The sequence below is a fragment of the Sinohyriopsis cumingii genome, chromosome 12 (genome assembly GCF_028554795.1).
Source record: "Sinohyriopsis cumingii isolate HCF-2022 chromosome 12, ASM2855479v2, whole genome shotgun sequence".
Classification (NCBI taxonomy): Eukaryota; Metazoa; Mollusca; class Bivalvia; order Unionida; family Unionidae; genus Sinohyriopsis; species Sinohyriopsis cumingii.
This window is the reverse complement of record NC_142972.1, coordinates 90,219,308-90,244,698: the sequence shown is the minus strand read 5'-3', so window position 1 is coordinate 90,244,698 and position 25,391 is coordinate 90,219,308. Positions and strand designations below refer to the sequence as shown.

Genomic DNA, 25,391 nt, shown 5'->3' with positions numbered 1-25,391 from the left:
ATGCTCTAACCACTAGGCCACTGGAGCGGTTAATCCTATTATTATTGAACAATGAACAATAACAGCCAGTAAGTTTTTATCCATTGGTCAGCTTGGTGTATGGATAATGTGACCGGGTATTTTCAGCATATAGAAATACAATTTTGTGTTAAAACAGTATGTTTATTACATATGTCTGCATCAGATGTTGTGAGAGTCATGAAATTTTGTATTTGAAAAATGCACATTATCTAAGCTAAAAGGTTCTTTAATTCCATCAATGGTCATACATGAACCTTGAAAAATGAATTTCCTTCCTGGAGAAAATGTGGAAAAGACCTGGAATTATTTTTGAAAAAAGCGTTGGAACCATGACAAGTCCATGAACTGTTCATAGCTTTGTACATATATATTCAGCCTCATGACTGGGTCATTACTGTTTAAGGACTAAATATGTGGTTCACATTTGAGTGTAATTTCAGTGTTATCTGTTCTGTTGCTTGCTGTTTTATAAATTGAAATGGAGTTATCTGGAATTTATTAGTCTGTACCTCAGGGGATTACTTTTCATGTTTAAATTAGGATAAATGTTCACCTCAACAAGGCCTCATCAACACAATGCACAAGTTTGTTCAGATTTCTTTGAACAAAGTAAAAGCATTGAACTGCCTTTTCTAAATGAAAAACCATACAATGGTATTAGTACAGTTTTCTGTGCATTGTGGCTATGTTAATATTAACTAAAATTTGATTTGGCATTATATCTATTACATTATCTTAATTAAACTAGGAAATGTGCATAATCGTCATACCCGGTAGATAAATTGGTGACTATCGCTATTTCTCTTTCCCCGTCCCTCTCTCTTCTCTCTCTCTCTCTCTATCTCTCTCTCTCTGTCACTGTCACTGTCTCTCTATCTCTGTCTCCCTGTGGACCTCTAAAGAGCATTCTTGCAGGAGGCATACACAGTAAACCACTCCGATATGATAGAGACAACGTTCACTCCATGGTAGTCATCTGCGCTGACTCAACAAGAAAGTGTGGTGTGCAGAGCAATTCTTTGCAAGCTGCTGCAGCAACTCCTTCAGAATGTGTGGATTGATGGTGGAGGTTTGTTTTTCTTCACCCTTTTCACTCTCAATCCAACCCACCGCAATACTTGTGGTTCCTAAAAATAGTGTGAGCCGTTCTGTATTTAAATGTCAGGTCAGTCTCTAATATACATTTCTGTCATCTGGGTCGGCCTGCATAAGTCCAGCACATGCCCATCCTGGTCCAGCATTTTAATGGAAAATGCAGAGGCGCCGTGGGTGTAATTGCCAGCAGATCATCTGGCTCCACATTTGTGGAAAACCTGAAGAATATAAGACCCTGAGAGTCTACGCTTGCAGAATGTCCACTTTATGATGGCCACTGATGTCATCACAAGACTGATAAACATGAATCATTGAGGTAGTCCTGACATGTCAGGCACAATATATTATCAAGACCCTCAAGGTTCTGTGTGTAAGACTTGCTAGTTCACAGGACTTTTATTTTTTATAATCAGGTCAGTGAGAATTTTTCTAAATCTTGGCCATGTGATGTCAGTCATATATAGTGCAGATTTAACTGAAATGACACAACTTGAAGTGGGCATTTGTTTTAGAGTTTATATCAATCATTAATAAAATTATTCATTAAATCTCCTCATTCCATGTCATTTACGACAGTCAAATTTTACACCCTCAGCCACCAAAAACACAGATGAATTGTTTGAGAGATCTTAAGTGTGTGGGATTCCTGCATGGTGATTATTATAGAGAAAATCACATCAAAAATTGTGGTGAGGATTCAGTCATTCAGGAGGGGCTCCTAGTAGCCAAGTGGTCAAATTTTCTTGCCTTTGCCAATCAATGCCATCTTACCTCTGTCTCCATGGATTCAAATTCCCAGATTAGGCCAAAGTGGGTATGTTTGGAAGCTGCATGTACCTTCTCATGGGTTGGAGTTCTTACCAGGGTTTCTCTTTTTTTTTTTTTTTTTTTTTGTTTACTGATCACCGTAAATAGCCTATCTGGCACAGACAAATGGTGTTAAACCATAAAATTACAACATTAATCAATCATTGAGGCAATGCGCATGACAGCAATGATTCTGTGTAAAACACCTATATAGCTCAACAATCATGAAAACCATTCCACTTGCATGTGATTTGGACAAAACATTCTCTTTCTGTTGCAATCATTATTGCTTTGATAGCTTTTGCAGCTTGCTTCACTTTATCTGTGGTTTACACAGTTTTGGCTACAGTTTCTTTTGTTGGTTTGGTCAGTTTTGCAGGCATTCATTTTGATGTCCATGGTGAGGTCTTCCTATGTGGTATTCTGCGACTGTAACATGTATTTGATATGTTTACATGTGTGAAGAAGTTGCAGTGGATCACAAGCAGCATTGTGGCATCAATCAGCAGCCTCCGTTATAGCATCACTTGTGGATTTTATTACTATATATCTATATATATTAATTATAATGGTTAAATTGCTCTATCCAAAGGCAACATAATATGTTTTCCTGACGAAACTGGAAGTTCTGGTTAAGTCAGCTGTGAGGAAACTCTATGGGTCCTAAGCTTCCCATGAAGACATATTCTAAAACTCATCGATCATTTAGAGGTCAGCCACAGACCGAGTCCCATGGCTGTTTGCAATATCATGCCTGTAAACACCATGAAATGTCATTGATATGTTGCAGTTGTGTCTGATCACTTTACATGCCTATAGTTATCATTGTGACAAATAGATCCCATATTAATTTTTGTGCCGACTGCAGAAAAAAAAAATATTCATATAGGGATGTCTTGGTGTGTAAGAATCACATCATTATACGCAACAAGATTACTTGCACCTAGATCAAGGCCATCCTTGGATGGGGCTTTATTGATTCAGTAAAAGAATCCAATTGTGAATGACAAAGATGTCTTTGACATAGCAACAGTTTAAGTGAAGTCCTTGAGTACATCATAACTTGGTTGTTCTTTAGTGGATGGTACTATCATATACACTGATCCTTGATTAACCATCTCTTAATCAGATTCAACAACAGTTGAGTTTTCAAAGGTCCAGCTGGGTCAATGATCAATGCATTAACTGAGTTTGGTAACGTGTCACAGAGTTTGGGTGGCCAAGGATTTACCTGCATAGAGAAGTCAGTGATAGTATAATCTTTTAATGCTGTCCTTTTCCATGATGCCATGTTCAATATAAATTGTTGTACAACACAATTATGTCTTCATATTGTGTCTGATGCAAATGAAAACTTATACTGCAAATCCCACTTGCACTGTAACATGTAATAACAGCTGTGATTGCTAATCCAGTTCATGTAACATGTTAAAGGAGGTCTTTAATGTACAGTAAATAGATTACTTTGGAAGGAAGGTTAGGTAATAATATGAAATATTTATGTTCCAGAATTTTGTTTAAAAGTTTGAATATGTGGGAGATATCAGTGAGTAGCAGAATAGAGAGGCTACCCACACCTTGAAAAGAAAACCCTCTCATATTTGGCATTCACATTTATGATGGGATACAAACTGTAAGGATTATTTGATTATATCACTTTAAGATGATGAATCTACCATATAGGTGGCGCTATACAGTTTCGCATTTTGCATAGGGTTAGGATTTTAAAGAAAAAGAATGTCCCCGGCTTTCCTCACTGGTTATACTGGCTATTTAAAAAAGACCTTGTATATCTTAGGTATAATGCAAAGAACCTTTAATTCCCTTTATTTTGGTGTATGATTGATGGGTGTACTATGGGTTATAGAGTATACAGCTTGGCCTTAATTCAAATGTGCACTTTTCAAAAAGTGCTAGCTCTACTTGGTCATTTTCACTTCCTGAACTTCAGAGAAATTGTATAAAAAAGAGCTGATAACTTTTTTTACATTTTATATATTTGGTAATTCATTCATTGCACTTTCAGAAGCTGGTATTGTCTAGTCTGGCAAAATTCATTTTCCCTATTTTAATAGCTGCTATGTATAGTGTACTTTAGACTAATTCAGACTGATTTTTTAACACAAGGGAGCAGACATTTCAGTTAGCAGTGTGCTTAAATCATGTAAAATTTCCAAAAGTACAATATCCAAAAGAAATATCATCCACATTACATTAATGTAGCATAGAGGTATGCAAACATTCTCTCCACTGTGCATGTTTTAAATGTGAACTACTTCACCTTACATACGTCACTCTCTCAAAAGTACATATTATCTGGTGAGCGCCACCATAAAGAAGATGTAGGTATTATTTTTGTATGATTTAGTTATGTTTATATGGCTGAAACATTTAAGTCGCAAGCATCACAACAATCCTTATGAATAATTCTCCTGCCTTTTTCCACACAGAACAGTATTTATGAGTGTCAGAGTCTCTAACAAGTCCAGCCTACCCCCCCCCATAATAAAAGTGAGCTATTTTAAGAATGCACATTACATTTTGTAAACATAGCAACCAATGTTATGCTGAATGACAGGAACATGAAACTAGCCAGAATTATTTCTGAGATATCAACAATGAATTTTACAATTAGAAAAGGGAGGTAACTCATCAGCTTCATAAAGGTCAAAGGTCAAAGTGTAAAATATTTGCCTATTGTTTAATATGGAAGAAGCGAATTCACTTTCTCTTCATTTATTTTTTTATTTCATTGCAAATAAATGAAAAGAAACATTTTCACCATATATTTCTGTCACTTATTGCAACAGTTTTAAATTTAAGTTGACTCTATTCCTATATTCTAAGTCTTCTAATTTCCCCATAATTAAGGTCACTACTCACACAAACATATCTCATGGCAAATTATGTAAGCAAGAGAAAAATGATCATAATTAGCTTATTTTCATGCTTAACATCAATATGAATGTACCATTTTATTCAGAACATCATACATAATTATATGAAAATAAAAAAAATAATTGCAAACATTTTTTTATTTTCTTTAAAGAAGATATAGGTATTATTTTTGTGTGATTTAGTTATGTTTATATGGCTGAAACATTTAAGTCGCAAACATCAAAACAATCCTTATGAATAATTCTCCTGCCTTTTTCCACACAGAACAGTATTTATGAGTGTCAGAGTCTCTAACAAGTCCAGCCTACCCCCCCCCCCCATAATAAAAGTGAGCTATTTTAAGAATGCACATTACATTTTGTAAACATAGCAACCAATGTTATGCTGATTGACAGGAACATGAAACTAGCCAGAATTATTTCTGAGATATCAACAATGAATTTTACAATTAGAAAAGGGAGGTAACTCATCAGCTTCATAAAGGTCAAAGGTCAAAGTGTAAAATATTTGCCTATTGTTTAATATGGAAGAAGCGAATTCACTTTCTCTTCATTTATTTTTTATTTCATTGCAAATAAATGAAAAGAAACATTTTCACCATATATTTCTGTCACTTATTGCAACAGTTTTAAATTTAAGTTGACTCTATTCCTATATTCTAAGTCTTCTAATTTCCCCATAATTAAGGTCACTACTCACACAAACATACCTCATGGCAAATTATGTAAGCAAGAGAAAAATGATCATAATTAGCTTATTTTCATGCTTAACATCAATATGAATGTACCATTTTATTCAGAACATCATACATAATTATATGAAAATAAAAAACAATAATTGCAAACATTTTTTATTTTCTTTAAGGTGGCGCTATACAGTTTCGCATTTTGCATAGGGTTAGGATTTTAAAGAAAAAGAATGTCCCCAGTTTTCCTCACTGGTTATACTGGCTATTTAAAAAAGACCTTGTATATCTTAGGTATAATGCAAAGAACCTTTAATTCCCTTTATTTTGGTGTATGATTGATGGGTGTACTATGGGTTATAGAGTATACAGCTTGGCCTTACTTCAAATGTGCACCTTTCAAAAAGTGCTAGCTCTACTTGGTCATTTTCACTTCCTGAACTTCAGAGGTAAATTGTATAAAAAAGAGCTGATAACTTTTTTTACATTTTATATATTTGGTAATTCATTCATTGCACTTTCAGAAGCTGGTATTGTCTAGTCTGGCAAAATTCATTTTCCCTATTTTAATAGCTGCTATGTATAGTGTACTTTAGACTAATTCAGACTGATTTTTTAACACAAGGGAGCAGACATTTCAGTTAGCAGTGTGCTTAAATCATGTAAAATTTCCAAAAGTACAATATCCAAAAGAAATATCATCCACATTACATTAATGTAGCATAGAGGTATGCAAACATTCTCTCCACTGTGCATGTTTTAAATGTGAACTACTTCACCTTACATACGTCACTCTCTCAAAAGTACATATTATCTGGTGAGCGCCACCATAAAGAAGATGTAGGTATTATTTTTGTATGATTTAGTTATGTTTATATGGCTGAAACATTTAAGTCGCAAGCATCAAAACAATCCTTATGAATAATTCTCCTGCCTTTTTCCACACAGAACAGTATTTATGAGTGTCAGAGTCTCTAACAAGTCCAGCCTACCCCCCCCCCATAATAAAAGTGAGCTATTTTAAGAATGCACATTACATTTTGTAAACATAGCAACCAATGTTATGCTGAATGACAGGAACATGAAACTATCCAGAATTATTTCTGAGATATCAACAATGAATTTTACAATTAGAAAAGGGAGGTAACTCATCAGCTTCATAAAGGTCAAAGGTCAAAGTGTAAAATATTTGCCTATTGTTTAATATGGAAGAAGCGAATTCACTTTCTCTTCATTTATTTTTTATTTCATTGCAAGTAAATGAAAAGAAACATTTTCACCGTATATTTCTGTCACTTATTGCAACAGTTTTAAATTTAAGTTGACTCTATTCCTATATTCTAGGTCTTCTAATTTCCCCATAATTAAGGTCACTACTCACACAAACATATCTCATGGCAAATTATGTAAGCAAGAGAAAAATGATCATAATTAGCTTATTTTCATGCTTAACATCAATATGAATGTACCATTTTATTCAGAACATCATACATAATTATATGAAAATAAAAAAAATAATTGCAAACATTTTTTTATTTTCTTTAAGGTGGCGCTATACAGTTTCGCATTTTGCGTAGGGTTAGGATTTTAAAGAAAAAGAATGTCCCCGGCTTTCCTCACTGGTTATACTTTCTATTTAAAAAAGACCTTGTATATCTTAGGTATAATGCAAAGAACCTTTAATTCCCTTTATTTTGGTGTATGATTGATGGGTGTACTATGGGTTATAGAGTATACAGCTTGGCCTTACTTCAAATGTGCACCTTTCAAAAAGTGCTAGCTCTACTTGGTCATTTTCACTTCCTGAATTTCAGAGGTAAATTGTATAAAAAAGAGCCGATAACTTTTTTTACATTTTATATATTTGGTAATTCATTCATTGCACTTTCAGAAGCTGGTATTGTCTAGTCTGGCAAAATTCATTTTCCCTATTTTAATAGCTGCTATGTATAGTGTACTTTAGACTAATTCAGACTGATTTTTTAACACAAGGGAGCAGACATTTCAGTTAGCAGTGTGCTTAAATCATGTAAAATTTCCAAAAGTACAATATCCAAAAGAAATATCATCCACATTACATTAATGTAGCATAGAGGTATGCAAACATTCTCTCCACTGTGCATGTTTTAAATGTGAACTACTTCACCTTACATACGTCACTCTCTCAAAAGTACATATTATCTGGTGAGCGCCACCATAAAGAAGATGTAGGTATTATTTTTGTATGATTTAGTTATGTTTATATGGCTGAAACATTTAAGTCGCAAGCATCAAAACAATCCTTATGAATAATTCTCCTGCCTTTTTCCACACAGAACAGTATTTATGAGTGTCAGAGTCTCTAACAAGTCCAGCCTACCCCCCCCCCATAATAAAAGTGAGCTATTTTAAGAATGCACATTACATTTTGTAAACATAGCAACCAATGTTATGCTGAATGACAGGAACATGAAACTATCCAGAATTATTTCTGAGATATCAACAATGAATTTTACAATTAGAAAAGGGAGGTAACTCATCAGCTTCATAAAGGTCAAAGGTCAAAGTGTAAAATATTTGCCTATTGTTTAATATGGAAGAAGCGAATTCACTTTCTCTTCATTTATTTTTTATTTCATTGCAAGTAAATGAAAAGAAACATTTTCACCGTATATTTCTGTCACTTATTGCAACAGTTTTAAATTTAAGTTGACTCTATTCCTATATTCTAGGTCTTCTAATTTCCCCATAATTAAGGTCACTACTCACACAAACATATCTCATGGCAAATTATGTAAGCAAGAGAAAAATGATCATAATTAGCTTATTTTCATGCTTAACATCAATATGAATGTACCATTTTATTCAGAACATCATACATAATTATATGAAAATAAAAAAAATAATTGCAAACATTTTTTTATTTTCTTTAAGGTGGCGCTATACAGTTTCGCATTTTGCGTAGGGTTAGGATTTTAAAGAAAAAGAATGTCCCCGGCTTTCCTCACTGGTTATACTTTCTATTTAAAAAAGACCTTGTATATCTTAGGTATAATGCAAAGAACCTTTAATTCCCTTTATTTTGGTGTATGATTGATGGGTGTACTATGGGTTATAGAGTATACAGCTTGGCCTTACTTCAAATGTGCACCTTTCAAAAAGTGCTAGCTCTACTTGGTCATTTTCACTTCCTGAATTTCAGAGGTAAATTGTATAAAAAAGAGCCGATAACTTTTTTTACATTTTATATATTTGGTAATTCATTCATTGCACTTTCAGAAGCTGGTATTGTCTAGTCTGGCAAAATTCATTTTCCCTATTTTAATAGCTGCTATGTATAGTGTACTTTAGACTAATTCAGACTGATTTTTTAACACAAGGGAGCAGACATTTCAGTTAGCAGTGTGCTTAAATCATGTAAAATTTCCAAAAGTACAATATCCAAAAGAAATATCATCCACATTACATTAATGTAGCATAGAGGTATGCAAACATTCTCTCCACTGTGCATGTTTTAAATGTGAACTACTTCACCTTACATACGTCACTCTCTCAAAAGTACATATTATCTGGTGAGCGCCACCATATTAAATTGGTTCAGCTGTATTGGCAAAGACAGTAAGAACAGCACAGCAGAGAGGAAGATGGTTGAAATTTATATTTAATATGCACCAGTCTCAAGACAGCAAGAAACATGTGAAAGCAAGCTTAAAGCACAGGAGTCTGACATTTTATCAATAAAGTAAGATGAAATCTCAGAGAACACGAAATCACATTATTGGTACTATATACGAACACAAGGAGGCAAGCATGACCCCAACCATCCGCTCAATTCATCTTTTCTCACGCATCTTTTATCACTTCAGAATCACAAGAAGACTGAAAAACTTCACATCTCCATTCAAAAGACAGTAATGTACTAATGCGTAACTCTCGGAAAGATATCACATGAATCCAGTCTAGCAAATTAACCTTTATTTAACCATTATAGTCACAAACCCTTTCTACAGGAAATTCTCAGAAAATTAAAAAGAATCATTTAATGATTCTTTTACAAGCAATTGTCCGATATCAAAGTTACAAGTAACTTATGCAACTGCCACTTCGAAACTGGAACCATGCTCAGTGAATTGTTATTGTACCATGTCCTATACTAGAAATAACAGTTTATAAGAAACAGTAATTTAAAAAATATTTCACCTCCAAACTCTGTGCAAAAGCATTAGTGCTTTGCAGCCACAGTTTTCTTGAATTTTTTGCTGGTTTTAAACTCGGATTCCAAAACAACACCATCTGCATCATCCAATTTTCAAAGCACGTACTCTAGAGGATTATAGTAGCACTAAAATAGAATTGGGCAAGTTCTATTGGTTGCATGCATTATGACAAAAATCCATTCATTGCAATATGTCATAATGGAGCCAACAACACATATATATTTTATGTTCGTATGAAGATGAAATGACTGGGTATACAGTACAAATCATAACTATTTCCTGCAATTATTTCTCCCATTTATTTTCATACTCACCCACTCTCCAACGGTAACTGATAATCAGTATAACTGCATATTTTCATCCCCATTACAGATCAATGCATATGAATAAAACATCCCATTCTCTTAAGTGGACATTACAAGCCATGTACATTACATTTACAGCTCCTAGGCACCCCCTCCCCTCAGCATCCAGTTCATGCTAAATAATATCGGGCACAGTCCATGGGCTGTGTGCATCATGTCAGAGAAAATCCTGATACCTGCAATCAGCTACATGAATACATGTTTATGATCATGAGCGGACTGAAGGACTGACAAACCATGTAAAATACTTGCATGACAAACATTTTCAGTGGTTATCTTGCACATTTACTTCCATAGACTCTCCAATAGTTAGGAATAATATATATCATAAGCCCCATTACAAATCAATCTCAAACAAAATCATACAAACAGTTGTAACAGCTAATCAAACGAACCTCGTCCCATGAAAAAAAAAAAAAAAACACCAGAAAAAGTAAATATTTTATTGTGTAGTGGACCATTAGAGGAGCTTCCTGCAAAAAGTTAGTTACTTTGAGAATTACTAGACAGTTGATTGTGCAGAGTTATTCTTGCTGCAAATCCACCAGAACTATTTTGACAGTCAAAAAGTTATCACATACTTATCTGGCACAAAAATCAAGTAATACTAGTGAGAAAGAGAGAGAGAGAGAATGCATGTAAGTGTCATAGATTGATGGAGGGAGTGATAAAGAATTGCATACTTGTATAAAACGGGTAATCGAGATGTGTTGTTGTGTGTCCCAGGCTGATGGATGTTAGAGACTGTGGCAGAAAACTTCAGTTTCATAAATGTGGTAATATAGGGAGAGAACAAGAGTGTGTGTGTGTGTCACTGATAGATGTGAAGGCAATGATGGTGAACTTTGTTTTTAAATTGAGTAATTGAATGACATGGTTTGATTGAAAGACACGGGGAAACTGATATAGAGAGCCTTACACTATAACCAGTTGAGTTTCAAACCCTGCAGTATAACCAGTTGAGGTTCAAACCCTGTAGTATAACCAGTTGAGTTTCAAATCCTGCAGTATAACCAGTTGATGTTCAAACCCTGTAGTATAACCAGTTGAGGTTCAAACCCTGCAGTATAACCAGTTGAGGTTCAAACTCTGCAGTATAACCAGTTGAGGTTCAAACCCTGTAGTATAACAAGTTGAGTTTCAAACCCTGCAGTATAACCAGTTGAGTTGGAAACCCTGTAGTATAACCAGTTGAGGTTCAAACCCTGTAGTATAACCAGTTGAGGTTCAAACCCTGTAGTATAACCAGTTGAGTTTCAAACCATGCAGTATAACCAGTTGAGTTGCAAACCCTGTAGTATAACCAGTTGAGGTTCAAACCCTGCAGTATAACCAGTTGAGTTGCAAACCCTGTAGTATAACCAGTTGAGGTTCAAACCATGCAGTATAACCAGTTGAGTTGCAAACCCTGTAGTATAACCAGTTGAGGTTCAAACCCTGCAGTATAACCAGTTGAGTTGCAAACCCTGTAGTATAACCAGTTGAGGTTCAAACCCTGCAGTATAACCAGTTGAGGTTCAAACCCTGTAGTATAACCAGTTGAGTTTCAAACCCTGCAGTATAACCAGTTGAGGTTCAAACCATGCAGTATAACCAGTTGAGTTGCAAACCCTGTAGTATAACCAGTTGAGGTTCAAACCCTGTAGTATAACCAGTTGAGGTTCAAACCCTGCAGTATAACCAGTTGAGTTTCAAATCCTGCAGTATAACCAGTTGATGTTCAAACCCTGTAGTATAACCAGTTGAGGTTCAAACCCTGCAGTATAACCAGTTGAGGTTCAAACTCTGCAGTATAACCAGTTGAGGTTCAAACCCTGTAGTATAACAAGTTGAGTTTCAAACCCTGCAGTATAACCAGTTGAGTTGGAAACCCTGTAGTATAACCAGTTGAGGTTCAAACCCTGTAGTATAACCAGTTGAGGTTCAAACCCTGTAGTATAACCAGTTGAGTTGCAAACCCTGCAGTATAACCAGTTGAGGTTCAAACCATGCAGTATAACCAGTTGAGTTGCAAACCCTGTAGTATAACCAGTTGAGGTTCAAACCCTGCAGTATAACCAGTTGAGTTGCAAACCCTGTAGTATAACCAGTTGAGGTTCAAACCCTGCAGTATAACCAGTTGAGGTTCAAACCCTGTAGTATAACCAGTTGAGTTTCAAACCCTGCAGTATAACCAGTTGAGGTTCAAACCATGCAGTATAACCAGTTGAGTTGCAAACCCTGTAGTATAACCAGTTGAGGTTCAAACCCTGTAGTATAACCAGTTGAGGTTCAAACCCTGCAGTATAACCAGTTGAGTTGCAAACCCTGCAGTATAACCAGTTGAGGTTCAAACCCTGTAGTATAACCAGTTGAGGTTCAAACCCTGCAGTATAACCAGTTGAGGTTCAAACCCTGCAGTATAACCAGTTGAGGTTCAAACCCTGTAGTATAACCAGTTGAGGTTCAAACCCTGCAGTATAACCAGTTGAGGTTCAAAACCCTTTAGTATAACCAGTTGAGGTTCAAACCCTGTAGTATAACCAGTTGAGGTTCAAACCCTGTAGTATAACCAGTTGAGGTTCAAACCCTGTAGTATAACCAGTTGAGTTTCAAACCCTGCAGTATAACCAGTTGAGTTTCAAACCATGCAGTATAACCAGTTGAGGTTCAAACCCTGTAGTATAACCAGTTGAGGTTCAAACCCTGCAGTATAACCAGTTGAGTTACAAACCCTGCAGTATAACCAGTTGAGTTGCAAATCCTGCAGTATAACCAGTAGATCACTACTTTTTTAGTCTTTGTTTATAAATTAGAAACTGGAGAACAATTTTTATGTTTTAATCATAATTTGTGACCATACATTACGTAGAATCCCATTACATGAAATATCAGACTTTGACTCGGTCATTGTATAGTCAGGCAGTAGCATTTATAAAAAGATATAAGTTTCCTGTCTATAATAAAAATATCTACTCAGGACATACCTATTTTGGTTGATGAGGAAACTAGCAAAGTGTGCAAAAGGCTCACTAGTGATTGATTCAAAATACCCTATTTTACAACCTATAAGACAACAAATTTTACTGAATTGACCTGTATATGGATTATGCAGAATTGTCTTAAGTATCGGGATTATGAATTGTAATTGGTAACACTTAAAAATCAGGTCACATTATTGCTTTACCTATTCTTGTTCATTTACCATGCCAATAAATTGTTACAAACTGATTTTTAAAAAAAAAATATAGTTATTTTCTATGCATGTCTATGTGTTTGTATTTTCTAACTTCTCTCATATGAAATAAACCAAAGAAACAAGGAGCTCACAATTCACAGATCACACAGATGTTGTTGTAAGCCTCGACAGTTGTATTGGGTTTTAAATTCATGTTGAGCATCATATTAACCATTCCTCTATAGGATTTTTTTTTGGTATTTGAGGGCCTTTATTTTTAGCTCCATTTGTCATCAACCAGAAAAGATTATGCATTGGTTTTTAATCCAGGTTCCATTTTGTATTAGAACAAGTTTGTTATTACTACTCTTAAACTACTGAATGGATTGTATCCAAGTTGTACAGATACATTCATGCTATTGTCTGGTTCAGGGTGGGCAAAATATGGCCTGCGGGCATGAAGTGATGTTACCTTTTAATTTACATCATATGGTGTGGCTTTAAAAACATCGCTTATATTGCCTGTACCCTGTGCATGCATGGCCTAGTGAGTTTTCAGTGAAAATGATGGTTGTTATATTGTTATAGGGTTTAATGCCTTTTTCAGCACAAGATAGACTATACATGGTGGCCAGTATAAATGGTGGAGGAAGAACCCGGGAAAACCCTGGAAATAACCACCGAGCCCTGAGAAGCTACTGGACAGTTTTCTCACATACCCATATTGGCCGAATCTGAGACTCGAACCCACGCAGACAGAGGTAAGATGGCAGCGATCTGTAATGGTGAGCGCTTTTGACCAATTGGCCACTTGGGGCCCTGTGAAAATGATTGAGCTACTTGGACATCCATAATGGCTACCACAGTAGTTATTTTTTGTTAACTTTCTTTTTGTTCACGCTCCTAAAATAACAGTCATACCAATATTGGGGTTTAACTTAGAAAAGGTCTTAGGATGTCTAGCTGGTTGTAAATGAAAGTGGTGGAGTTTTCAGACAGTATGGTGGCCATTTTAAAAATATGGTTACAATAGCACCCATATTTAAAATGTTAAGTCACCTGCATAAAGGACAATGGTCTTAACTTAGGAATTTTACTGAAACACTTTTTATGATGTCTAGTTGTCCCTAAATGAAAGAAGGGCTGAACTGATGGACATTTTGAAAATCTTGTTCTCACTACTACACCTGAGTTAGTTGCTTCATACGTTAAATGTTAACTGCTGACTGGGGTTGGTAGTTTGCTTCACTGCTTTTGATATGCTGTTAAATTAGTACAGTAAGACATATATCCAGTTTTAGACTAACATAATTTGGCTAGATGTTAATTACTGCATGGACATAGTTACCCAATCAATTAGTAAAGTTTAGAAAACATGCAAAGATGTTTGAGTCTGTGTATGGATTTATTTATAGTCAGCAGTAAGAATGTAAGCATCTTTTGTTTGCAGGAGTAACTTGTGCTGATCCTAAATTGTTGTACCAGGTTCTACACAAATCGACACAAGGTGCCCTTTCTAGCCGATCTACTTTGGAAAGAAACTGTCAAACTATGGGTCTGCAGTTTCATGGAGAAACTCCTGGTAATGGGAACTGCTTCTTTGAGGCTGTGTCCAGTCAGCTTCAGCGACTAAACTGTCCAGTACAAATATCTTCACAACAATTACGCCAGAACGCTGTTGCCTTCTTGAAAGCTAATCGAGTACTGCAGGTAAGAACGATTCTATACTGCCCATACCATGAAGCTGGAATATGAAAGTCATTATTTTCTAAAAATCATTTCCGTATGTAAATTAGTATCTAAATTAAATTAGAAAATATAACTAGGTATAAGGACATATATATATATATATATATATATATATATATATATATATATATATATATATATATATATACCCTAACGATTTTGCTGTAAGTGTTCCTAAAATGGCCCTTAAATACGGACTTATGTAAGAAAAGCAGAAACAATGGAAAACTGGTTGTTGCTGAAAAATAAGCATAATTGGTTCATCTGTATTTGATATGGATCCAGATTAGTGGAGTTAGTGGAATTAGTCAGGGAACCAGACTAACTATACAACCGTACCTCATATGCTATAAACTGCATATACTTTTCATACAAAGCATCTACATGATCAAACTGTTGATTATAGACTATTTTAAAAATGGTGTCCAGCAAGTGACGAATGTTGAAGGACTCGTGGTACTAATTCAGTTCCCTTAGTAAACCTATTCAAACACCATATTAAAAATTCAATAACTTAATATTTCTGAGTGCTCATGATCAAACCTATATTTATCAGTATAGAAGAAACCTGGATGTCAGCTTCAGTGTAGAGGCAAGGATATGAGCCTCAGCATTTTCTGGACCTGCATGTGTTTGAAACATGTGCTTTCAATTCCGCACCAAAGAGTCAGGTGCTAATTTTAGTACATGTAATGAGTGTTCCAAACTCAAGACTGTTAAAGGACTGAAATTCCATCAATAAACCTGTCTCTGTTTTTTTTTTCTTCTCACTTACAACTAGGTTAAGCTTTCAAAAGATTCTTTTTCCTACAACATATCTTACATTATTTACCAATCCTGGACAGCCAAAACCATATATACTCTATTTTATGTTCACCCATTTCCAGGCTGATTCCCATTTTCCATATAATTATTACCATGTGTCCTGAAGACGAGGGGAAAATAAGCCTCTTAAAAAGTGTTAATAAGCACAGAAGTATAAAAAGGAATATTGAGATTCTTATGAAGAAAGCAGCAAGGGACATAGTTTCGTTTATTGGACATCATGTGTCAATTTGAGTATGTCTCTTGAAGGGAGATATGATTGCGGTCGTCATGTGAAATGGAGAAAAAGAACATTCCAAGAATTACATCAAGTTGAGAGATAGAAACAAGCCATTGAGCTGCATAAGGTGTGGAACTGAAGTTTGTACAGCTGTACTAGTGGTAAATAAGGTTTACGTGTACTTTACATACTTTTCAGTTGAACATAATGTTTACTGTCACTACTGGTTTTTGAATACCATACTTTTAAGCTTTTAGAAGTTTATGATATTTTGCTACACCGTATTGAAAACTGGTAAAACTTTTAGACAAAAAACCCCAGCTGCCTTACTAAGACGATCTTGTCAGGGTTGGCAGTCAGACAAAACACACACACACACTCATATACATATATACATGTGTGTGTTCGGACTTCATTCCCTATGTCTGCTGTTTCTTTTTGATACTGAACTAGTAGGATACTTGACCAGATGGGTGCAGTCAATGTTGAATTTTTCTTAATTTGAAAAGCATGAAAGCTTGATTGGAGTTTTGATCTTTTTGTACCAAAGAATGAAATTCACAAATCTTTATCATTACACAAATCTTTATCATTACACTATGAGCTTCATATGCTTTATATATTTGTTGTACTAAAACTCCAAAACCAAATTGTCTTCTTGTCTTCTTCAAAGGAAAATCTTTCTGGATTAAGCAGATATCCTGTGCTATGAAATTAATGACACTGATAAAAATTAGCCACACATGGTAAAGAAGCACCTGCCCACCAATTTCTGGCTGCGTTTGATTCCTAGAGATCCTTAAATCAGGATGTGAAGGCATAAGTAAAAATATAGGCAAAGAAGAAAACTGCAAGGTATTCTAACACTAGTGTTACCAAAAATGGAAAACAAAAGAATACATGTTATTAGTATAAGAATAATAAATGCTGTTTGTTTAAGACTGAACATGTGATTCAAAATCTCTTAATTCAGACATGTTTGTTATGTAAATAATTCTAAAGTCACTGAACAAGAAAAACAAGTTCAACATTCTTAGAGCTACATACAGTCAGGTCTTATCATGAGCTCAGAATATATCAGATGTTCTAACTCTATGGTGCAAGGGACAGATGGTCGTGCATTTGGTTCAGATATGAAATGATGACATCCATGCAAACTGGAATTTAAGTTGAGTTTTACCATTCTTGAACCGATGTGATAATGCCATGCTCATCAGAAATTAATTGATGGTGCACCGTTATATGTGGGAATATGTATGTACATCAAGGGGTCTTTCAGTCACTGAATTCTGTCATTGTAAATATCAACACAGCTAATTGATCAACACATTTTCCCACAAAGCAGGTGGCTGAAGCAGGACTGGCAAATCTTTGAAATTTGCCGCACACCTATTACATGCATATGGAGGACTCCCACCTCAGTGATTTTCTACGTTCCAGATATAAAAAAATTTGGCATCCAGATATGCGTGATTAAGCATTTCTGAGACCTCTGAAAGATAATTGGTTCATCTGTGTTTGATATGGATCCAGATTAGTCAAATTAGTGGAATTAGTCAGAGAACCAGACTAAGTATACAACAGTACCTCAGACGCTCTAAGCTGCATATACTTTTCATGCAAAGCATCTGCATGATCAAACTGTTGATTATTGATTATTTTAAAAATGGCGTCCAGCAAGTGATGCATGTTGAAGGACTCACAGTACTAATTCAGTTCCCTTAGTAAACCTATGCAAACACTATGATATTAGAAATTCAATAACTGGACCTGTATGTGTTTGAAACATGTGCTTTCTGATTCAGTTCTGTACCAAAGAGTCTGGTGCTAATTTTGGTAATGAGTGTTCCAAACTCAAGACTGTTAAAGGACTGAAATTCCATCAGTAAAACTGTCTCTAGTTTTTTTTCTTTTCACTTACAAATAGGTTACACTCTCAAGCGATTCTTTTTCCTAAAATTTAAATTATTACTGGTAACCAATCCTGGACAGCCAACCCCATATATACTCTATTTTATGTTCACCCATTTCCAGGCTGATTCCCATTTTTCCATATAATTATTACCATGTGTCCTGAAGACAAGGGGAAAATAAGCCTCTTAAAAAGTGTTAATAAGCACAGAAGTATAAAAAGGAATATTGAGATTCTTGTGAAGAAAAGCAGCAAGGGACATAGTTTTGTTTATTGGACATCATGTGTCAATTTGAGTGTCTCTTGAAGGGAGATATGATTGCATTGAGTTGAGAGATAGCAACAAGTCATTGAGCTGCATAGGGTATGGAACTGAAGTTTGTGCAGCTGTACCGGTAGTAAACAAGGTGTGTGTGTACTTTACATACTTTTCAGTTGAACATAATGTTTACTGTCACTACAGGATTCGAATACCATACTTTTAAACTTTTAGAAGTTTATGATATTTTGCTATACTTTACTGACAACTGGTAAAACTTTCAGACAGAATAAAAGCAAGTGCACTACTGATATGATCTTGTCAGGGTTTGCAGGTCTGACACAAACACACACACACACACACACATATATATATATACACGTGTGTGCGTGCATTCAGACTTCATTCCCTATGTTTGCTGTTTCCTTTTGATGCTGAACTAGTAGGATACTTGACCAGATGGGTGCAGACAATGATGAATTTTTCTTAATTTGAAAAGCATGAAAGCTTGATTGGAGTACTGATTTTTCTTTTGTATCAAAGAATGAAATTCACAAATATTTACCATTATGCAATTGAGCTTCATATGCTTTATATACATATTTGTTGCACTAAAACTCCAAAAACAAACATGTCTTCATGTTTTCTGCAAGGGAAAATCTTTTTAGAATAAGCAGACTTCCCATGCTATGAAATTAAAGACACAGCTAAAAATTAGCCACACATGGTAAAGAAGCACCTGACCACCAGTTTCTGGCTGCGGAGAGATCTGTATTGTATTCCTTAAATCAGGATGTGATGGCATAAGTAAAAATAGAGGCAATCAAGAAAATCGCAAGGTATTCTAACACTAGTATTAACGAAAATGAAAGAAATAAGAATGAATGTTATTAGTAGAAGAATAATAAATGCTACATGTATAAGACTGAACATATGATTCAAAATCTCCTAATTCACACGTTTGTTATGTAAATAATTCTATAGTCGCTGAAGAAAAGAAAAAAACAAGTTCAACATTCTTAGAGCCACATACAGTCAGGTCTAATCATGAGCTTAGAATATATCAGATGTTCTAACTCTATGGTGCAAGGGTCAGATGGTCTTGTGTTTGGTTCAGATATGGGATGATGACATCCATGCAAACTGGAATTTGTGTTGAATTTTACCACTCTTGAACCGATGTGATAATGCCATGGTCATCAGAAATTAATTGATGTTGCACCTTTATATACGGTGGTTTAAAATAAGAGACCATGCACAGGTGCTTTACTAACTGATTAACGTGTTGCTGCATTGTCTCCCTTTGATTTTGAATATGAGGGATTGATCGTGACAGGTGTTCATATTGTGGTAGTTTTGTTTTAATCATTGAAACAACCACTGTTTCTTGTCAACATAGTTTTATTCTTTGTACTCTTTTGGGGGGAATTTTTAGAGGTTAATTCAAAAAATTAATTGCCTATAAACATGCAAACTTTAATAGGCAAAATCACGAAATTTAAGTTCTTGGAGGCAAAACCATGAATTTAAGTTCCCTCAAAATGTGTTACTTTACAAAACCATCAAAATTGAGATCCACATAAATAAAACATACCACAGTATTCCTTTTTCATATAAAATTCACATAGAAAGAATTGAAATGGAATTATAATGTGTTGATAAGAAACTTGCTGACTCAGATGTTTACATCAAGCACACAAAACCATGCAATAGATATTCCACATCTTGTCCCAAACATTCTCTTTTATCATTATTTTTGTACAATTTTCATGTGGAGTCATATTGAAGACATACTGAGCAACTTCGTGACAATATTACATTAATCCTGACATCATGCTGACCTGGTATTTGTATGCAACTGATCAGGTATCAGGTTTTCTTCTAATGACAACATCACATTAATCCTGACATCACACTGACCTGGTATTTGTTTCCAACTGACCTGGTAATTTGTTTCCAACTGACCAGATATCAGGTTTACGTCTGACTAATGACTAATGACAATATCACATTAATCCTGACGTCACTCTGACCTGGTATTTGTTTCCAACTGACAGGGTATCAGAATTTGATCTGGCTAATGAAAATACCAGATACGAGTCGATGTTGGATGTTATAACTTCTATGTTTATTATGAATGTGGACATCAGTAGATTGGAATGAACCGATAAGATTAAACGAAAATAACAGACACAAATCATTGTTGGATGGTATAACTTCTAGAGTTGTTAAGACTGTTGATATGAATATCATGGATCAGAATAAGAAATCTTTTTTTAACTACACAGGTATCTGGTGGCAACATAAACTTTGCTGAATTCATGTACAATGAGAGTTTTGAGGAGTACTGTGCAAGAATGGCAAAGAATGGTGAATGGGCAGACCATGTATTGGTGGTTGCAATGGCTAGGACATTACAGAGAGATATTATGATTGTGACAAGCTCGCCTTCCTCAGGCAGTGATGACAGTATTGCGTGGGTTGTTGGCCAGGATAATTTTCAGGGAGATCCAATTCTCCTTGGACATATCTGGGAACACCATTATGAGTCACTAGAACCAATAGGTAAGTTTATTAATAAGCATATATATATGCCAGTGTGTGTGTATGTGTGTACACTCACACATATATTACATGTGTTAATTTTCATGATTATAGAGTGTAGGTTCATTTAGTAAATAACATTAAATACTAACTTTCTTTATGAGTTTGTACATTACGAATTGGTCATCATAGACAAACACATTGCTTAGTTTATGTATAGAAGTCAACATGTTGATGAGATACAAGTACCGGTCTTGTTTTTTTTTGGTTTTTTTTACAGAAAACTAACCTTATTTCTGATTGGCTAGCTGCTAAAGTACTTGACCTTGTTGACAAAGAGTGATTTCAAAATGTTTATTTGACCCTCATTCTGGTTCTGAAACTGCATCTTAGTTTTTCATATAAGGAATTTTAACTGAAAATTATTTTTTCCTTGAATGAACATTAGTCGTTTTGGTGACAAATAATTGTGTTCAATTCAGTTGACAGGACCTGGTTTATTTATTTCTATTATTATTTGCATTACATTGTGCTCAGACTTTAGGATTTAGTAGCTATTTTGGAAATACTGTGATTTCATCTAAAGACATGGTGAGTCATCAAATATTGGCACCTCAACACATTAGACTGAAGAGTAACTCTTCCTGGGTCCGTAAAAATGTAAATAATTGCAATAATACAGCATAAATTGAGTTCAGAAACACACACAAACCCATTTTATGACAAAGAGAACATTTATACCAAGGAATCATATGATACACATGTGTTTTCATTTTTTATATTAAATGTATTAAAACTTTTTGGTACAGTTTTTTGTGTAATTTATTTTCGAGGTTTGATTCAGACTTGTATTTACAAATGATAGGTGAGATCTAGATGAACTGGTGGGCTTATTTAATTTAAAATTTTCGTGTTTAGTACAGGCAAAAAGAGATACAGTTTAAATTATTTTGAAGAAAAGAAAACCAATTCATGGCATTTATTGTGAGTATCAATCTATTCTGAATATTGAAATTATAAAGAACAAACACTCGATCTGTACATATCATTTTATTTAACAAATAAAACAATCATAAATATTTCATCAGAATACAATGCCAGATCCTTCTCTCACACTCTCTGATTTCACAATTGAATACTGCTTCATGAACTGCATGGTATTTCTCAAAATTGATCAGAATTATTAAGAACAAAATATTGACATCCAAAGTTTTACATTGCAACATTCACAATATACACCATATAAATGCAGATTTACTGTAATAATAAATTAGGGGAAAACCTGAACAGTATGAAAGAGTGAATGAGGAATTTGTCCATGTGACTGACATACTTTGTAGAACTGTGGGAGTATTCAATGTGAATTATTTTTGTTTGCTTATTTTTTGTCATTAACTTTAAAATATAAAACTTGACCAATACTGTCTTATCATAATATAATCAAAAGTGTCAATTTCTGTTTACTAAATTGTCATTTCAGATCAATATATGTATGTACAAGAATATTGTAATGATTATGCTATGTTTTAAGAGTAAGATATAATGTCAACTTGTGTATGACTTGTCATTTCGGTATTTTATAAAAAAATGATTGTGGGAGGTCACTTAAACAAGGCACAGAAAGGCTTTAAGAAGTACCAGAAACAGTGAAGAAGTACATTTGTTATTAAAGCTGAATGTTCAAAAAATATTTCTGTATTACCATATGCAAGTAATATGCAAATTTCAGCTTGAAATAACAAGTGGTGAAGCTTTTGCAAATAATGACAAAAGACCAATATTAAAATGGTGGATGGTGGATGTGTTTGGATGCATGTTGTGAATTTACTTGAAACAGTATCATAAAGGTGGTTTCAATTTTGAATTCTTTTTATAAAAAGTATGCATAAAACATATTTTAGAGAAACTTATAATTTCAACATGTGAATGATTCAAGAATATACTATTTCTTACAAACATGGGCGGAGGTCACATGATAAAAATGTACAGAAAGGCTTCCGAAGTATCTGGAACACAGGAAAAGTCTATTTATTCTTAAAGAAAAATGGTCACCCTACATTTCTATATACCCGTATGTAAGAAATATGCAGATATCGTCTTGAAATAACATGAAGTCAAGATTTTGCAAAAGGTGACCATGACCAATATTAAAAATGGATGGTGCATGTGTTTCAATGCTTCTTGAGAATTTATCTGGAAAGATATTATGAAGATACATTCAAGTTTAGACTCGGTACACTTGAATTATGCAGAAAACTATCCATTTTTATTTATTCCGAAAATTCTGGAAAATGCATCCCCTGTTGCTATCATAAGGTCAATAAACTTGTGACATGGTTAAGTCTGGAAATTTTTATATTTTGGTCTGGAAAAGGTCTGAAATCTTTTCCTAACTTTGTGGCAGGAATTATAAGTTGCTCAAAAATCATCTTTGCCAGAAAATCCACTATGGCTACCTCATTGGCCTTCTCACAAATCTTGTTATCACTACTCCTCAGTGGATGGTCCCATGAAAGGAGAATTTCATATGCAACTTTTTGTACAAGTCTCATTGATCCAGGTAGCTTTCTGGACTATTAATCTCACTGGTCCAGATAGTTATATAAAAATATATTTTTTCAACTTTTCAAGAATGGCTGAGCCATTTGTGATAATAGTCATGATTATTCTTAGGACATGCTCTATCAAAATTGTATGTAAGGCATCTCCAGTGTCTGTGGTGTAACTTCCACATGTATCATTTGGAAATCCAATTTTAAACTCCCCTTAATAACTAATAACTTTGATTAACACTTGCAGGGAATGTATCACAGTAGATGCTTTGGTGCAATAGTGTATGTTATGGCACTAGTATCAGTGGCATAGCTTCTATAGCAGCCATTAGGTAAATATTTTTAACTGTTTCTTCTGATCATACATGGTAGAAATGTTTCATAGGACTTACACTATTAAAAACAAAGAAAGTGTAGTTTAACACGTTATAGTTTCTCTGATACAGTTCTTTGAACTATTCTTCCATTGCATGCTTGTGTGTATGATTGGGATTTTTAACATAGCTTTATCAATTCTTCAGTCATATCGCTATGCTATCTGCAGTGTAGCAGTTTACAGTTATGCCTAGCACTGGAAAACACTGGAACATCATGCCACAGATATGTAGTATCATGTTTCACCGAGTCACATTATCCTGACACCAGTCCTAACAGTCCTAACACTAACCTCTTAATCCTAAGCGCCAAGCAAGGCACCTGTTAGAACCATTTTTAGAAGTCTTTGGTGTGACTCGGCTGGGGTTTGAACCCACAGCCTCCCACATCCAAGGCAGACACTCCAACTACTTATGCCACCAGAGGGGTTCCATTGCATACACAATCTGTAGAAAATTAATTTTAATATCAGCAATTCATGATCAGCCTCGATTGCCTTGCTTGCCTCTTCTTGAACATTAAGTCCCATTGTTCAATCATAATTTCCACCGGGGACCCGAGTGGTCGAGTGGTCTCCATCACGGATCACTGCCATCTCACCTCTGTCTGCGCCGGTTCGAGTCTCGGATTCGGCCAAAGTGGGTATGTGAGAGCGGTGGTTCTTTCTGGGGTTTTTCCTCCACCATTAATGCTGGCCGCCATGTATAGCCTATATTGTGCTGCAAAATGGCGTTAAACCCTATAACAACAACAACAACAACATTAATTCCCACCACCCACCTCCCTTCTGGTGCATCAGTTGTGGAAACTGAATAAGTAATAAACACTTGCTTTGCCAGCTTGATTATAATTGTTGGATTATAATAATTATATAAGACTGGAGGAACTGTGTGTTCATAATGTTGCACAAATGACTCATCCCACATGTTTGTCTTGTACCAAGTGGGTATGAACAGTCTATTTTAAAGTTATAGACAAACTCTGTTTGGGACGTGGCCATGAGTCAGCACACTTATAAACAGATGATGAAAAACACTTCTTCCCCCATATAAACCTCAATGCCATGTATTGGCTCTTCTTCGATGGTGCAGTTGCACTTTGAGATCAGTGAAACGTAAGAATATCCCCCATGGTCACATGACGATTTGGAACCTTTCACTCCTCAAGTTCTGAAGTGTTCGTGTATGGCATCCATCTTCATTATTATAAGAATCCTTGCAGGAATTTTAATGCTCCTAATACAATTTAGTTTTCTGGGGGTGGATGGTAAAAGTAATTTTAATTATATAGCTTTTGCCAGCCATTATTATAAAATTCCCGGCTAACAGCTCACTTTAATGATCTGACCTTAGTGTGGGTACAATTCAGATTCATGAGGAGTATCCTTCAGGAACCTATGATGTGGAGATCAAACTGTAATATGTTTAGTATGTTGCATGTAACGGGAGGTTTGAAGTAAGGACTTGGACTGTGGGACATGTGTCCTGGAACAGGTAAGCAATTCAGCAGTGACAGGTAAGTATTACATTATTAAAATCAGTCTTACACAGCATCCACCATTCTCCACCTCAATAAAGAAAACTATGTATTTAAGGAAAAGGCATTCTTAAGTGATCATACATATAATAGAATTTAGTATTAATGATAATGAAATAATGTATAACTAAATTGTAATTATTTTTACTTTGTATGATGTAATATGTTCCACATTCTCAAGCTTCAAGGAAGAAT

At 34.9% G+C, this 25,391-nt stretch overlaps 1 protein-coding gene across 1 annotated transcript in view; it reads left to right on the top strand.

Moving 5' to 3' along the window:
• Window positions 1-25,391, top strand: part of LOC149786949 (uncharacterized) — a 129,844-nt gene that overhangs the window by 39,001 nt on the left and 65,452 nt on the right. The window contains exons 12-13 of the mRNA XM_089976001.1: window positions 14,675-14,934; window positions 20,478-20,754. Of these exons, the coding sequence (XP_089832127.1) occupies window positions 14,675-14,934; window positions 20,478-20,754 (537 nt within the window). The remainder of the gene's footprint in view (window positions 1-14,674; window positions 14,935-20,477; window positions 20,755-25,391) is intronic.